Consider the following 18,446-nt stretch of genomic DNA (forward strand, 5'->3'; position numbering starts at 1 on the left):
AATAATTTTTCCTGTGTAAAGTGTGATTTATTGTATGCAGAGTTCAAACAGACTCAATGAAAATTTTGCCTTATGAGTACTATTAATATCAAAGATAATTTATAGGCATTTCATAGCAGAACAGTTTATAAATACATACACCCACGTTGTTCTGTTTCCTTCCGTTGTGTTCCCTTTGGGATATTTCAATCAGGTAAAAGAATTGAAAAGCTAATTGAAACCAATGAAAATTTATAGAAAATACTCTTCACATCTTGTGAGTATAAAGCCATATCCATCATTGCCACAGGTTTAATAAGCTGTATAACACCTTTTTCTATTCATTCAACAAAATTTTTGAATGAAACTATTTTCTAATGAGAAAGCTTACAAAAAATCCTTTACCTCATCTCCTTGCACAATACAGAAAGGTGTTCGTCTAGCTTAGTATTTTTAAGATGAAACCTCTTTTTGAAAAGTTTGCTTTTAGAAGTGCCAAATGCTTTTAAATTCTTTCAGCAACAGATAAATAATTAGAATGAAACTACAGATTTTGATAACTTAGATTCTCCTTTTAAGAGTTCATTTTACTCAATTGGAGTTCCTAGGGAGGCTTTGCTTTTCAGAATAGTACTTCCTAAACACACAGTACCTTCTAGATACCTTACGCTGAAAACTCAAAAATTAGAACTCACTGAAAAATGACAGGCCAGGATCCAATTTTGGAAGAGTTTCTCTGCAAAATGTGAAAACAGAGATTTGGAAATAATGATGTTCTAGTTATGGCTGTGGTGATTTTAGCATAAGAAATATTAACATGAAAATATTTTAGCAACAACTCTTTTTAACATTCTGGTTTTAACTCTGAACATATTATTTACATAATTCCACATTTTAATTTCAGATGACCCAAGAATCTGTATAACATGCATTCAGAACTACTATATGTAAGTATAAATCTTCATATCTATCCATTTTTTCTACAGCAAAAATTCATGCTTCACTACATAGATCTGTGCTGTGTATATTATCCTATTCCTTTCAAGTATTGCCTATTTGAGTATAGTAACATCTGCAAAAGGCTTGGGAAATGCTGAAAAACTAGACAGTTGTTCACTATCAAGGCCTTTTAAAACTTATAAACTGGTGTGAACTTTGCGTATGAAGAGAAAGATATGGAACAGAAATGGTCTATAAGTTAAACTGGATCTGGAATGGGAACTATTGTTCTCCTAGAATATCATGTCAGGTTCTGGCATTTGCGATTCAGCAGGCACACTTAAAAATGTAAGGAGGGTGCTTTTCAAAGAGACAGCTAAGAGATCTCTGTAAAAATTACCACGACGGAACAAAATGTTGATTAAAAGGCTATTCAATCCAGCTATAAATAATGTCTTTGGATTATAACATTCTACAAGCTGCCTGCTCTTTACAGTCACAACATAGTAATTTCTAATGAAGCACACATTCATTTTTGTGCCTAAATATGAAAAAGAAAATCAAATTATTTATACTTAAGAACTCTGAGATTAAAAAACATGGCTTGTTAATATTTGCCAGTTGAATTAATTTAAGGGCAAGGGTCTGTTTGAGTGAGCCCAGAGGAGCACCACGAAGATGATCAGAAGGCTGGAGCACCTTCCATACAAGGACAGGCTGAGAGAGCCGGGGTTGTTCAGCTCAGAGAACAGAATACTCCAAAGAGACCTTGTAGCAGCCTTGGGGACTTACAGGAAAGCTGGGGAGGGACTCTGTTATTAGGGAATGTAGTGATAAGGTGAGGGGTAATGTTTTTAATCTGAAAGAAGGGACATTTAGGTGAGATACTGGGAAGCAATTTTTTACTGTGAGAGTGTTGAGGCATTGGAACAGGGTGCCCAGAGAAGTCAGGGGTGCTCCATGCCTGGAGGTGTTCAGGACTAGGTTGGATGAGGCTATGAGCAAAGTGATGTAGTGGAAGGTGTCCTTGCCCATGACAGGGAGGTTGGAACTCAACAATCTTTAAGATCCCTTCCAACACAAACCATTCTATCATTCTCTGAATACGTAACACAGCCACAAATAAGCTTCAAATTCTTCATTAGAGAAATAAATCCTGTTCATTAGCATTAGGACAAGAATAGAGCTTTACCATTACCAAACCCAGAAACACACAGAAAACAAACAAACCTAATGACTTCAAAAGAAATCTGGTAATGATGTTTTACTTCACTTTACAGGTATAAGCAGAACTGTTATAAACACTGTCCAGAAAATACCTATAGAGATGAAAGTGGTCTGCTCTGTAGAGAGTGTCCTAGCAACTGTGATAACTGTGGCAAGGATGAGTGTGACTCATGTAAGGAAGGCTTTTATCTCTCAGGTAAGCAAAGTGCAAAGTGTGGCATATATATTTTTTATATTTTTATTTTAGACTTTTTATTTAGAGGAAGAGTCCAGAGCCAACTTCTCAAATTCATAAATCTCTTCTATGGCAGACAGTGGAGACTGAGGGGCATTTGCACTCTGCAAGACCAAGTCCTTAGCAGTAATGTAAGGGGGTTGTTAGTCAATGGTACTGTTTGGTTCAAAGGTTCCATATATTTGACCACATCTATCCACACTTTTTTAAAATAGTTTTGGGTTTAGTGCATTTCCACTCTTGGGCAAATGCAAAAAATATTGAATTTTATTCATATTTCATGAAAAGAGGGGATTTTAATTTAAAGACAGTCATTTCTGGAAAGAAACATTTCCTTATTATTTGCAAGTGTAGTTTTACTTTGACTTTCAGGTCCATAATATGAGCCTTAAATACTGAAAGAATCTCAGTTAAAACCACTAAATTCCACACCAGTTTCACACAAGACTAGGAATCTATTAGCTTTGTTCTGAAGCCATAAATCGGGTAGGTCGGGTTCAGACATGGTGCCAAATATGAATCCCAGGAAATCCTGAGGTTACAGTATTCTTGTGCATTGCTTGCTGAAGGTGCATAGCAGTGGAATACAGATGTATCACGTTCATGGAAAACTGTGGTCACAACCTGAGGTGATCCACTTGTCTACATTTTTTTATAACTGAAATTGAAGGAAGTTAGAAAAACTATCAGAGTAAAAAAGTTCTAAGGGGTTTGCTGCAGTATGCCAACCCTTAAATTAAATCATATTTACCTGAGTTTAGCTGTATACTCACCAGAAACTGGAGATTCATCCAATTACCAAACTTTGCATGTATCTAACAATCTCAAGAAATTCTGGACTTAGATATTTCACTGGGCCAGGATAATCACTGGGACTCAACTATAAAATTTTTATCCAGATTTGGGCTTTTCATGTGCCAAAGTTTAGAATATGGATAAAACCCCTTCTTGATAGAAATCTAAGTGCAGGTTATTTTGAAGTTTGTGAAGATTGCATAATCAACTGAGCTGAATTTTGGATTCATGCTAAAAAATCAGAGTTCATATAGCTACAAAAGTTTCATGAGTTCTTATATACTTTTTTTTATCTTAAACTTCTTGCTGGAGAGATAAATACAAACCTCATTGTCAGGATTAACAGGGGTCAGTAGGCACCACGATGTCAGGCTTTGTTTCTGTTGCAGGTGGCACATGTGTAAGTGAGTGTGGAGATGGCTTCTTCGCTGATGAAATCTCTAGAGAATGTGAACCTTGTCACAGAAGCTGTGCAACGTGTGTTGGGTACAGTTATGAGAATTGTACAGGGTGCAAAAACACTTTCCAGCTGTCTCATGGGCAGTGTCTGAATCCAAGAAATTCTCCAAATGGGAAGTTCTGGAGTGGTAAGCTGCAACAGATCATTTAACCTTTTCTGTTTCTCTGAAGGCTATGAGAAGTTTTAGAAAGAGAATACCAAAATCTTACAACCTGAGTGAAACTACACTTTTGTCAGTGTCATTGTCCTTTTAAAAAGCATAATGACAAACACCGTTGGCTTAATTTTCCTGCAACACTACATGTTAATACAACTTATGTGTTTCTTGTCTGGGAGTTTCTTACCTACATAAACAAAATATAAATAAATCTAAAGAAATTATTAAAAGTACTAAAAAGAAAAAAGATAGGTAATAGATTAAGGTACTGGGACTTCCTTATCTCAAGCACTGGCAGTCTTATAAGCTATGCTTAGGCCATCTTTATGGCTGTTGCTGCCCTATATAAAAGTCAATGTAAGTTGAGGGAAACAGAAAATATTCAAATATGTGCCCCTCTGTGTGTATAGTGTGTGCTTAAAAACAAGCTACCTTCTTTTCTTTTCGCATCCCAGTTTAAAAATAAAGGATTTGGAAGGAAAGTTATTTTAAAATTTAAAGCTGTTGAGGGGAACGATCTGTATTTTTTGGTTTTTTTCCTTCATAAGTGTCTTCAAATGCATTCCAGTACTGTCACAAATTTCCGTTTAAAATGTATTAGAAATGCATAATAGAATATTTGTTCTTCAAAGTATGTCAGTTATACAAAGTATAATTGAATAGTCTATGTTACCAAATGAGGCAGTGCTAATGATGAATTCCTCACTCAGCACACAAATTAAAACCCATTTTCCATAAACATTAATTCTTTTTTAGTGAAATCTCAATAATTAGGATTGCAAGTGGAACTCTTTTTATTATACGTACACCATACACTCCAACAAACAGTAAAATTTCCTCTAGAGTTTCAATAGCTGCATTGCTGATTACTGTAAAAAAAAAGAGAGAAAAGTCAGTGTTATGTAATCCTTTTACTCTCTTCATAGTTGTAAAGCATCATCTGGTGTAACATATCCAGTTTTGGGCACAGTGTTTGAAGAAAGAAGTGGGCCAATTGGAGACGAAATAGCACGGATTACCAAAAGTCTAGGAAAAAAATACTTACAATGAAAGGTTGACATAAACAAGGGGTTTAGGTCTAAACGAGAAAGATAAGAGGTACACAATCACAGAAATAATGGAATAAATTTTGTCTCTGTAAGTGCTGTAAACAGGACTTCAAATGCAGAAAAAGAAGTTTAGATTTGGAATGGGAAAGAAAAAAGAGACTTTCAAATGGAATAATAGAGTAACAGTGGAACCTTTGAGGAGAATTTGGGGATCTCCATCACTAGGAGTCTTAAAGAACACACAAAAAAATTCTGACAAGGATGTTTATTGAGTGGAGCAAGAGAATAGATTTCTTACAGTCCCTTCCAGCTTTATTTTTCCAGCAAATACAAATATTCTTCTGTGTCTTTATTTGACTCAAACAGGTCAAAGAATTAATATCATTAGATCTATGTGACCTTGCATTAAAAAGTAAAATATACCAACAAATATTTTCAGAAAAAATACTGACCATTTCTATTCATTGCTATGGAGAAACATTGTATGAAAAGTAATTACAATTCTTCACTTCAGAAAAAAGGTTAGAAAGACCATAAAAGAAGAAATCTTAATAGAAATTTGGTCTTCTCCATGCATTTCTGTGTGTTTCATCCACAAATGTAAGTATTTCTTCAATTTGAGACTGTATACATCAGTGACATGGAAAGAGCACATTTGTAGTTTGGTCTATCTACTGGTTTTCTGTTTCTTGTGCTGTCGAGCAAGGTGACTCACGGTCAGCTTCCTTCTTTTGAGCAGGCAGCAGACACAATTCTTTATACATCAGCATTGCTGAGCTGTGAAACTTTTTTCTCCCCATCTTGCACGCAATTTCTCTTCCAGTAGTTAAAATACATCTTAATTAGGGGCATTTAAAACTGTAACATACATCTCTCCCTAGAGCTGTACTGACTTGAACATTAATGACTGCTCCAAAGTCACAGAATTCCTGCAGCAGCTGGTGATGGGAGCTAGGGAACTGGGCTGGAGGCTCTTCACCTTCTCTCTGATAGACCTGCTGGTATTCCCACAGTCTGGCAGCGGCTGTCCTAGAAGATTTCTTTTGATGTTGCATTCAAGAGGCAGATAACAGCTGAGTCCAGATTTCTGACTGTGCCATCTATATTTGAAATTCTCATACCACATTGAGGAGCCTTAACAAAAAATAAAGGATTCAGACAGGACCAAACCACATTTGTCTCTAGCAGTACATGACACAAAAAAAAGGTTGTTTCTATTTTGAGACTGCAATACATTTCACACCCTGATAATGTTTTGAAATATGTGGATAATTTTAAAAGAAAAAATGAGAAAGAAACACAGTTTCACTATCTTTTACAATTATATTCTTCATTGTCAAAAGCTTTTTGAAACAAAATAAACTTTAGGAGAGGCAGCCACTGTCTTATTGTTTTGTTCAACAGTGCTCTAGCATCAGTACAAGACTGTACAAAATGAAAATCTATCTGTGCTCGTTGAAACTTGCTGTCAGAAAAGTTTCTGGTTGGCATAACTGTACAGAAAAACTCTCAGAGTCTGAAACAATGATCCCTCTCCAGATCTTCTTAAGCAGTTCTGTAGGGCCTTTTCTTTTCCCTGGGACAGAGAAAGTACTTTTCCTTTCATACATGGATGCAAAGTCATGGCATCTTTCCAAGTTTTTCACTACTTCCTGTGGACAGAACTCCAAATATTTTATTCCTTTTTAATGTCTTTGTTCTTGAGCTTGTTTTATGGCTACTTCTATTTTCTCTAGGATTATTCTTAGCAACATGTAAGGATCCTCCATCTCATCTGTTGTCAAACTCAGTTTCTACAGGCAGCCTGACTTGCAGCACCAGCATGGTGCAAGAAATTTGTCCATTCTGCATGTTAGAATAGGGATATGAGAACACTTCCATGTTTGCTCACCAGCCCAGCGTGGGCAAGCCTGTGGCTGAGATTTGGCTTTTGGATTTCATCCTCTCTAATGTTTATTAACGTACACTTCTTCCACTGGGTGCTTAATATCCTCAACACACTTACATAGGTGCAGCACTATGACAAAGATACCTCTGAGCTTCAGTGGCCTGAAGTAAAGCATGTAAATAAAGAATACAGGCCAGGAAATTATTAATCCTCCCACTTTGGGGGATTGAGCTGGGTGTGGGGGCCAAGTATGAAGTAAACAACCTCGCCCCTGTCACGGGAATGAAGATGAGATCGCACCAAGCTCATCCTCAGCACATGGTCTGCTCTAGACAATGCAGGGAGAATATGCAACTAGGAAGACAGCCAAAATTTCCAAATCCAATAGTTTACATCAGTTTCTACCATCTTCTTTAGTGTTCTATTTACTCTTTTTCTTCAGAAATGTTGCTAACAGAGACCTGAGGTGTTAGATCTTGAACTGTATTTACAAATAATGAAGCCGTCTCTCTTGGGGTCATCTAAGCACATGAATTCAGTGTGTTCCACTGTGAGTTTAGTGATTATTTTGATGTACCATATGAGGCTAAGCAAGTTTTAGGAAACAAACACTGTTGTTTTGCTTGGTTCCAAGGCAAACATAAATAAAAGGGCAGCACATCAGAGCCTTCCACAGATAAACCAACACAAGAATCTGAATTTCTCTGCAATGTGAGAGATTAGTTCATCCATGAAAGGATTAAAACCTTTATTAATATACAGTACATTCTTCCCCCATGTTTAAGCTTTCACTTCTATTTCTTATGCAAGGATAAATGATCGAGCAATCTTATGAATCTTTATGAACACACACTCCAACAACAAAAACATTCTATTAAAAAAACAACCCTCTAAAATGATATTTATTTTGGGGGTGTACTCTACTGAGCAAAAAGTTCAATGCATATTGGGAATCATTAGTAAGTTATATCCAAGTCTGAAATAATGAAACAGACCATGTCTCTTATCCAAGCTTTTAAAAAGACAGGGTAAGCCATGAGAGCTAAAAAAATTTTTTTTAAAAATCAGGCCCTGTGTATCTAGTATGAAACATCTGTATTTTATCTCATGTACCAGATGATGAAATTACTTTGGAAGCCAGGAGACACACTAGTGTAAGCTTGATTCACCAAGTTAATACATACACCCTTCCAATGGGATTAGATGTTTTGCAGGTTATGGTCAGGTATTCATTTTGCCTCTACGCTGTAAATACCGCACCTTAAAAATTCTTTTGCTTCGATTACACAGTTTAGTCTTCTAGAAACTTCTTCTGAAAAATACAAAAGAAAAACCCAGTTATGGAATGAGGTCTGTCTCTGATGGAAACTCAAAACAGAAAATGTGCTTCTTTACACGCAGATAATAGATGCTGTAGCAAATTATACACTAAAATAGCAGCTGGTTCTGTTTACTGTGAAATACCACCCCAATAATAAGAGCAACATCCCACAAGCAGCCATTGACCAAATGCATTCATCTTGCATATTTTCCTTTTCCTAAATACGAAGTAAAATAAAAACAGTAAAAATTTACTTGTTGAGAGAATAGAAAACTTCAGGCTTTAAAAGGATTATTTAAAAGGACCTTACTACAGCTGTGTATATAAAGGTTGTTGGAATGGGGGAAGAAAGGAATGGGGTGGGCAGAAGACAGAAGAGAAAGCAGCATCAGGAGAGAATGGGTCATAGCCTTCCAAATGTGAAAATGTTATGACATTTAGAGTGCAGAATTGGAGCATCATGGGAAGAGTTAGGAGACCTTTTTAAGCATCACCCATATGTAAAAATACAGGTTGCTAGAGGCAAGCAAAATGATTCATTATCCCATATGTTCTTAGGCATGCCTATTTCATATTCTAGCTATTTGTTTGTAAAGTTCTACTATGGTAGTTACAAGATAACTAGATGGGTAATAAATGGTTATCGGGGATTGTGATTTCCTTCTCGCCAGTTCTATAGTTTCCTTACACTTACATTTCACATAAGTCTTCAAAATGGGATAGGTCTAGTATTTTACTACACATGTATATTGTTTTCATTATTTTTTACTGTGTCTATGTAATGGTAATTACCTCATGGAGATACGTAACCCATTTTTGTTGTTTTATTCATGACAGTTCTGCAAGGTCAATACCATGCACAGAATGAAAACTAACAAACTAAGTAACAGCTCAGCTGTGTCATATTCAAACCACATCTCTACACAGTGTAAAAGCTAGACATGTCACCTTCTAAAAGGACTATGCTTGCAGTTGCAAATAGCCATTGCATTTTGTTTGCTTCTGCATTCTTCTCTGCATCAGTCGTACCATGGTCCAACAAGATGCACCATAAAACCACTCTCCCTGTAGAAGTCAGTGTCTAGAAGCTAAGGGTATTACAATTGTAAACAGGGAGCTACTTTGATAACAACTTAAAAATATAAGTTTCTAAGTCCCCATTTTACTCATAGAAGAACATAAATAAATAAAACTTTAAATGAAGAAAACAAACCATCTTTTAACATTCTGAACACTTACTGCTTGTACTACCTTGCATAAAGATCTGTTGTCCATAAGAAGTGGTTGGAGAGAACAAGATGGACAGGACAGCACATAGAAGACGGGTATATAATAGGAAGAACTCCTGTAATGCAGTTGTGGGTTTAAATGAAATTAAGAAGGCACCATAAGGTACTTCAGATGCTATTATATTTAAAGGCTAGTCTCTTTAGATGTGGCCATATCTCTGCTCAAGATCATCAGGTTTTGTAGAGGTTTCCATTCTGTTTTTCTTTTCCAGAACAAGAGGTGAGCATATTAAGAGAGCCATACTTCTTTTCACATGGACCTATGTTTTTCATCTTGACTATATCTGAAGACTTACTAATCTTTTTCTAAAATTAGATTAAAAAGTTCTGGGAGCTCAAAGTAACATCTGCTGGGCAAAAAGAAAGGAAATATGGGGATATTGTATTAAACAGAGTAACAATTTCTTACATAGTGTAAAATTTTTTCCTTAATTCAGTTTGGTATCTTGGTTAAAGTCTAACAGCACCAGTTTTAAAGAAACACTACCATAGTCTCTCATTCATGCCCAAATGAGAAAAGAAAATAGGAAAAAAATGTATTTTTCAGTCTTCTTCATCCTTCCAGTTTCATAATCCCTTGAAAAGACAATGGACAAGAGCATTATGGTAGCTTCAGAGCTCCAGTAAGTCTTAGTTCATGAAATGGCACAGTGTGATTCAGTTTCTCAGTTTCTAGAAAAGGATAGGAGAGATAGAGCTAGGTGTATGTCAAAGTTGTTACTCATTCTGACAAAGACATGAGAATCAATGTGACAGTCAGATTCTGGCCTAAATAGCAGTAAAATAAAAGGTATTTTCATTTTGGGGGAAAAAAAATATATATATATATAAAAAAAGGAAGAATATAAGCATAAGGATAAAACCAGCTCAGGAAGTCTGATAAGGTCATAGACTAGAGCAGTATAATAATATAATTCAGTGGGTTTTTTCAGAGTCAGTGTCCCACTTTTAGAATATCGGTGCTTTACAACTCTACATCACAGATTTATAGCTTCTCCGTTCAGAAGTTGCACTTGCAGCCATAGCCATAAGAGCCACAGATCCAAATTTTGAAGGAAAGCTAGTTGGATCCACAAGTATAGAATGGCATGCTTCAGGGAAAGCAACATACAACCCAACACCAAAACCAAATCATTCCAAGTCTTCCATTTATCACCAGTCCGATGGCAAATGAAATAGAATTTGCTTGACCATTTTTGAGCTTTGTAAGGCAATTTTTCTGAAACCTCTGGTTACGTAATTGAGAATAGAGTGCACAAGTTTCCATGAAAAAAATTCTTGCATCAAATTTGTCCATATGGAGAATTCTTTGATATCCAAGAAAATTACATTTTAAAAACTCACATTATTCTAAATGTGTATTGAGGGATTTTTTTTATTCATTGAAAGCCTATTTCCTTTCAGTAAGAGCTTTATCACAGGAAAAACGCATTTTAACTGTCAAGACTTTTTTTTTAAATTGTTTTTTAACATTTCTCCTGTCAGTATCAATGTTGTGGCATTTAAGCACTTAGGTTTGACTGGATAACTAAAGGTCGTGTCACGTGCCAACTACCAGAAGCCCAATTGCTTGTGTACATTCCCCTCTGGTGGTGATTAGGAAATATAACAGAAAACAACAAATGCTAATAAAAAAAGGATTAAGTTGAAATACAAAGTACTTTATTAAAAAAGTCTGTATTTAAATTGTATGGCTTGAAGTGTTTTTCAAACAATGAGCTTGTTTAAACATTCTTCAGCAGCGGTTAACAGCTTCTCCCCTTAACCATACTTTCTGCTATTTATTTTTTATATTACACCAACTCTCTTGCCAGGGTCAAGGTACTTTTCCCCATTGCAACAGATACTTCAGTAATATTTCTGGCTTGCTTCTTCATGTACATAACTGGCAATAAGTTGAAGCACTACCCAGTAGAGATTTAAAAAAATTTAAAAAACAAAAAAAAGATATAAGCGAGGGTAAGGTAGCTAGGTGCAAAGCTGCTGAAAAGGGGAATTAAATTTTGTATCATTTTATTGCATCTTTAGAAAAAGGTCACTGACCTTTTCAGTTGGAAAATCAGAACTCTGCCTGGACAAACTCTGAAGCAACAGATGGAGGAAAGGAGGATGTGCAACTACGGGCAGTTATCAGGAACATATGGTCTTTCTTTCAGCCAAGGTTCTAGAGGCTAAGTGAAAAACATTAAATAAATTGCTGTGCAATTAATTACATTGCTGTGCAATGTATCATCAATTATTCAATGTTCTTTTCCAGAGAGTACCAAATGATTGGTCCCTAAAAGGGAAAACTCTTAGGATCTGCAGGCCAGTGGAGACCTTTTCTCAAGAGCAGACAAAGAGACAAGATCTGCATATCTAACTGTCATGATTTAGCCTTTGCCCAGACAATTTTGGCAGCTAAAATTGAGCAGCTAGACTCTCAAATTCCTCCCTACTCCCAGGGAAAGGGGAAAGGAAAATGAAAAGAGAAGACTTGCAGGTTGGAAACTATAGCTTTAATGAAGTCGTAATAATAATGATGATGATGATTGTAGTAGTAGTAGTAATAATAATAATAATAATGAAGAATATAATTGAAAATAATAAAATATCTACAGATATATGAGAGCACACCCTAGATGACTCTGTCACCACAAATACAGTAGAGCAGACACAAAGGAAATGGATCCATGCCTGGGAGGGAGCTGGACTCAGGAACTGGATTCAGGAATGCACAGATCCAGAATGAGGAGCAATCAGATATACAAGGTTCTCACTGGCTGTCAACCATCACAGAAGAGAATGAGACCCTCATAATCTCTTATTTTTATACTGAGAATGACATATATGGGATGGAATACTCTGCAGGTCAGTTTGCGGTCAAGTGTCCTGTCTGCCCTTCCCTGCATTAGCTCAAGGATGGCCTTGGTTTCTATAGGAGTAAGCGTAAGCACTGTCCTTTCTTCATACCAATACACTGAGTTATCATTTCTGGAGAGGAACTGTTTGAAAAACATGGAGAAAATGAAGTTACTTACACAAGATTTAGTTAGAGTCAGAAAACTAACTCTGATTTAGCTCAAATCACAACAGTTAGGACAGAGGAATAGAAAATCTATCCATACCAAACAAATAGCTTTTCCAGAGTATTCCTTATATTCTTACAGATGACATCAAAAAGGACTGTCCTTAAGGACAATCAAGAGAAGTCAGGAGAAAAGCATAAAACTAGGGAGTAGTTTCTCCAAGAAAATATTGTGACTGTAAATTTCAGCATCTCACAAGAAATAGCAGTGGTCACCATCAAGTCACTTTGAGGATTATTTGGATGAGGAAACTGAAAATGCTCATGTGCTGTATGGTTAAGTACATTTAGAGGCTTGAACTGCCCTCTACACTCACAAACACTTATGTGAACTAGAATCATCTTGGAACAGCATGTTGTAACCTGAAATTTAGAAAATGGGTCTTCAGCAGCCAAAAAAAGACAAATGTCAGCAAGAGACTGAAAGGATCTAAACTCAGAGGACCTGCTGGTGCAGAAAGTTTTACAAGATATCCACATACGCAAATTTAAAAGGACTAAGAAAAGCAGAACAAGGCACTTGTTCTCCTAAAAAAGGATGAAACTCACAAACAACAAAACCAAGTACTTTAAAATTACTTTGTAACTCTAGCTTTTCACTCCCTAAACTATGCAGCTATAAATCTATATGCAAAGATATGTTATAAATAGATACTACAAAGTACACAGCCAGATTAGAATTTTTCAAGAAATCTCCTTTCACCCTAAACATTCACTGAATCCAGCAACTGTCTCCCAGCAGCTGAAACATCATGGCAAAGAGTCCCAACACCAAGGCCTCAGCTACACTGTTGATACCAAAAGATGGGGCCCTTCATGGCTGCTTCAGATAGGGCTGAACTCACTTCACACAGAGGTCTCCTTGGGTGTCTCCAGTCCTTCATCAGTACCATCCAGTCCTCCGTGTTATCCTCCTGCTCCTGCAATTCCAGAGATTACTTAATAGTAAATCCCACCCCCTCCATCTCTTTATCCACTGATGCTTATGCCTGTCTCCCACATTTTCTTCTTCCACAAGGCAGGGTGTCTGTACTCTCCTCATTTGGTCTTGTCTTTTCAAAGATCTTTTCCAGAGGTTTTCTTTTATGCACACTAATAATTACCTCATAATTATCTCTAGATTCAGCTGTAGTCAATATGAAGTTGTAAAGGTGGCACAGCCTTTCTGTGTATTCAGACACAGGGTTTTTGTATCAGCTGTTTAGCAGTGCTTGAGGCTACACATCTCATAATTCAGTTTCACACTTTTTCTGTCCCTCGGAGACCTCTGTACCTTCAGTGTTGAAAATTGCCTTCAGGTGGTGGTACTTACTGAAATACTGTCCTAGCCCTACCTGTCTTAGTCATTGCTAGGTCCTTGACTCACCATGACCACCAACACTTCTGTCCAACACTAAAGCTATCTGCTGTCTTGCAGGGTATACACACGGGTCTAATACTGTTTCTGCTGGCCTCAAACTGGACAGACACAGTCTCCAGTTGGGACAGTCACAGCTTACATTCACCCTGACAGTGCAGCTTTCTTCCGTTACATACATTATCTTGTGGATCCTGTGATCTGGACCGTGCAAACACTCTTACATCTTTGTTTAGAGAGGGAAGAGATGCTGTAGTCAGAAGGGTGGTGATAAGGAAAACTCCCCTGTCTCCTGCTGTATGTAGAGCTGCTTTATATTGCACCAGTTCTGAGCAAGATTTGCAAACATGCAAAACACAGGCTTTCACAATCCCATCCAAGTAGTATTCATATTATTACATTAAATAAAGTTTATGCAAAGCTTAACCAAAGTCTTAGTTTTCTCCATTCAAAAGACATGTATGACACACATCAGACTCTTCCTTTTTGAGAGAAAGAGCAGACAACAGCTTTGGGGAGAACTGTTTAATGAGCTTTCCAAACACCCATTTGCCTCTCTTTCCTACCAGTTTTCTCCCTTAGTTACAGGGTGATGGTGTTCTGCAACCAGCTAGGCAAATCTCCATGAAAATACCTCACTACACCAAGTATCTCAAATTTACATACTTTCTAGCTCTTCCTCTTTGTAATCTATAAGGATTACAGGTCTGGATTTGCTTCTGGAAAACTACATTGAAACTAATATTATTAGGCAAGATTGTTGTCCTTATTTGTGATGAGAAGACCAGAACTGTGTCTTAGTGAATCTCAGGATAATGTTTATAGTTTCCATTACAACAACTCTTAACTTCCCGTTTAAGGCAGGAGAGTTGAACGCAATCATCAAATCCTTCAGCTGTGTGAATTCCAGAATCCACACAGGTATATTTTGAAAACAACTTAGAAAAAGCCATAGGAAATGGCTTTCCTAAAGGGAAAGGAAATGACCAAAACCAGCCTGTCACAAAGTAAAAAATGGAATTCTTTTTAATTTCATCCCAGATGCAAAAAAAAAATTGCAGTCCTGTGACCCTTCATGTAGGACCTGTGAGAAATCTGCTGACATATGCACTTCATGTCCAGAAGGTAAGAGACCAGCTCCTTCGTGTAAATTTTGCAAGAGGGTAAAATAATCTGAATCCTACACACTTTCAGGGAATATTTTTGTCAGTGGTCACTAGAAACTTCTTTGACAGCTGAAAACATAGGCAGATAATCACCAGCTAAAGTCAGGCATCAGCTAGGAATGAAGGAAAATGGTAAGATAAGTAAAAAAGAAATATTAAGTAGATGTTGTTTCTTTTCTTTCTTTTCAATCACAAGTTGTAGATATGATGCAGGAATTACTGAATAGGGATTTATTCATAAAGATGTGCTAGATAATCCTGATGATACCCTTTTATCCTTAAATTTCAGTGAAGCTTGGGCAAACTACTTTGGGAAATGGCTTAAAGATTGTTTTATTCATGTTTTTAAACATCAAAAGTTGAATGTCAAAGAAATTGAAACTTTTTTTTTATAGCCATTCAAGGTAGGAATCGGTTGCATATATTTTTAATTAGTGCCTTTCCCTGCCTGGGTTGCTCTTTTGCCAGGAAAATTTCTTATCCATGACACTTGTGTTTCTGTGTGCCCCCCAAAAACTTTTGGCAATGTTGCAAGTGGAAAGTGCGAAAGGTGCATGGACGGCTGTGAGGTGTGCTCCGACTACTGGCACTGTCAGAAGTGTCAGGCTGAACAAGCCCAGCTACTTTTCCTCCACAAAGACAGATGTTTACAGGAATGCCCTGAGTAAGTAACTGCTATTGGATGACTGTTGCTTATTTTCTCTCCGTGCTCCTTCTCTTTAAAGTCTAGACCCATTACAACCCTTGCAAAAGAGACTTTAATGTAAACTAATCTACCAGAAACTGCCTACTATTACTAAACTTTACAAGGTAAAAGTCATTCTCAGCTGGCCTGAATAAACAATGTTTTCTCTTGCTTGGAGAAAAAGTGAAAAATCAAAAGTTAAACTAGATACGAAATCCTATGACAGCTGGTACAGCTCCTGTTGACTTCAGTAGGACCATAGTACTTGAGGATGGTTCCTTATGGTGACTGAAAATAAGCATCTAATCATTGTCCTAACTTGTTCCTTCCTCAAGTAGTACAGAGCAGTAGTACCAACACTGGAAGTGTACTTACCAAGAGTCCTGATAAGGAAATATGGTGCTTACTGATGTGTTTCTCTCTTTGACTTACATTCTTTACCTTTTCTTGTAATAAATGTAATTAAAAAAGAAAGATTCCTATTTGACTGCAATGGATATAAGATCAGGCACTTGAATAGATCAGGTTCGTCAGACCTACATAAACACATAATATCTGTGCTATGCAGTATCAATATCTTGGTTGGTTAACCTTTTCCTTTAGAAAAATGTGCAGTTCCTGTATTTCTCATGCTCAAAACAAATTAATTTTCTGGCGATACTTTCCTACTAACTTTGTCTAATAAGTCAATAAGAGCCAACGGATTGGATTCTGGTCCTCAAAGCAAATACAAAGTAATTGCAGTAAAGCCTACTCTAGTCCAGAAACAACATTTGGTATCAGAAATTGTGGCGTACAAGCAAAGATAATGTTTTGGTATGAACATTTTTGTTCTCAGTACTTATTTCCCAGTTCCCACACAGGGTCAATATAACAAAATCAAACCCTTTTACATACCAATACTCCTCGCAACTGTTCTCATCTCCCTTTTATCCAAATTCCAGGCTACAAATAATGGATTCCTGGGCATCATTCAGCAAAGTCTGCTAGAGTTAAACTCTGGTTTCAGCCCCTGAGGCAAAGTTCTTGAGTTATAAGTACTCTCCACAGGAACAGAGGATTATACAAGATACTTTTTAGGGGGTTGGGGACTTTTGGGTTATGCTGTAGGGGATGGAAAGGGTTGACTTGCTGCAGTGATGATTTCTGACAGAAGAATTTGAAAGACTGTGCTAGCTGAGTGCTCAAGATTGTAACAAGAGAAGAAAACAGGATTGTGAGAAACAGGTACAGGCTGATGGCAAAGATTAGGAGAAAAAAAAAAAAAGATGAGAATAGATGGATAGATGGCAAGCACAGCTCTTCCCATCTTTTCTCTAACCTTGCTCCTAATGCATCTCCTCACCCTTTCTTTGAAAAGATATCTCCAAGAAGGAAAGGAGAAGTACCCCTCTACAGGGAAGAACAAGCTTCTGGGACTGTTTTCTGTGTAAACTCCTTCCTCATTTTTCATCACTGGCTGTATACATATGGTTTAGCAATCATCTCAAAATGTGGACTTGCTTGTATTTTAAGATTCTGACATTTTGGTTTTGAGATTGTAATCAAATTTGATGGCAGTCAACCTCTCCTTTTATCCCTCTTCTCCTGAAATATAGGAGATTATTTTCCCTATATTTTCTTTATGGCTAATAGTCCCAACCATGGTGGTCTACAGTCAAACAACAGATACCAGGGAAACTTATGCCCTCTTCACTGTCTCTAGCTTGCTGTAACTAAACACAGGCATAGCTTAAGCATCCTCATTTTCTTGGTTTTTTGTTTTTTTTAATCCTGGCTCTCTTTATTCTTCCCAACCTTCATACTTCCAGGGTTTTTTCTTCTTTCTCTCCTCTAGGGCCACTGAGGTTATATTTCTTTGTCTTTCCTGAATATCACTCTTGAGGGTCAGCTGTGCAAGACCAGAGATTGTATCTTTCTTTCCCCTAACAGTATAGATATTCCTACATTAAATTATGGAGAAATTAAGAAATTAGCAAGATATACATTCTAACACTCCTTAGAGACTATGTACAAGAACAAATGAAGTCCAAACTCCCATCATAGCACTCATGATGTACATTTTCTGCTCACAGACAGAGGGAATGTAAGTGAAAGATGGGCAACAAAGTGTGTGAGAAATCTGATCCAGTGAAATGTGTGTGCTGGGGAAGCCTGATAATTCTTATAGCCCAAACTGTTTGAAAACTATACACTGACCAGCAGTTTGCTTTGTGTTTGTTCTTATTCAACAGGGGATATTTTAACGATTCTGAGACTTGCAAGGAATGCAGTGGATCCTGTAAGGCATGCACAGGAAGTGCAACCAAATGCCTGTCCTGTAAAAGTCCTTTGCTTCTGGAGCAGTGGAACTGTAAACCTACCTGTTCAGAGAGGCATTTTGCCTCTGAAGGAATCTGCAAACACTGCCCCGAAATGTGTCAGGAATGCATTCACAATGAAACGTGCAAAGGTATTATAAAGAAGTGATCTTGACTTGGCTAAAATCCATCTGGATCTGTCTAGAGACAGACTGACAGAAACACAGATCTAAGAATGATATTCTGTAATGAGCAAAAATTTAAAGAGATAGGTATATGTCATTGCTAATCTCTAAACAATCTGAGTTTTACAATGAGACTCAGTCAAGAATATCAATCTGAGAAGATTTCTCATCGTTTTGCCTGTTGCTATTGTCTTCCAGAAATTCCTACTGGTTTGATTCTATTTCTGATCTAGGGTGTTCATTACTAAACACTTGCATATACATTTTCAACAACGTGAATTACAGAATGTTTCCTTCTTAGTTTGGTTGAACTTCATCTTTCTTCATCATTTTTGTGAATAACTCCT

At 36.9% G+C, this 18,446-nt stretch overlaps 1 protein-coding gene across 1 annotated transcript in view; it reads left to right on the forward strand.

Moving 5' to 3' along the window:
* PCSK5 (proprotein convertase subtilisin/kexin type 5) overlaps nucleotides 1–18,446 on the forward strand; it is a 245,073-nt gene that overhangs the window by 215,774 nt on the left and 10,853 nt on the right. The window contains exons 25-30 of the mRNA XM_069881190.1: nucleotides 884–926; nucleotides 2,199–2,341; nucleotides 3,565–3,762; nucleotides 14,805–14,888; nucleotides 15,398–15,593; nucleotides 17,849–18,066. Coding sequence (XP_069737291.1) covers nucleotides 884–926; nucleotides 2,199–2,341; nucleotides 3,565–3,762; nucleotides 14,805–14,888; nucleotides 15,398–15,593; nucleotides 17,849–18,066 — 882 coding nt within the window. The remainder of the gene's footprint in view (nucleotides 1–883; nucleotides 927–2,198; nucleotides 2,342–3,564; nucleotides 3,763–14,804; nucleotides 14,889–15,397; nucleotides 15,594–17,848; nucleotides 18,067–18,446) is intronic.

Source organism: Phaenicophaeus curvirostris, chromosome Z, assembly GCF_032191515.1.
Source record: "Phaenicophaeus curvirostris isolate KB17595 chromosome Z, BPBGC_Pcur_1.0, whole genome shotgun sequence".
In the NCBI taxonomy this organism is placed as follows: Eukaryota; Metazoa; Chordata; class Aves; order Cuculiformes; family Cuculidae; genus Phaenicophaeus; species Phaenicophaeus curvirostris.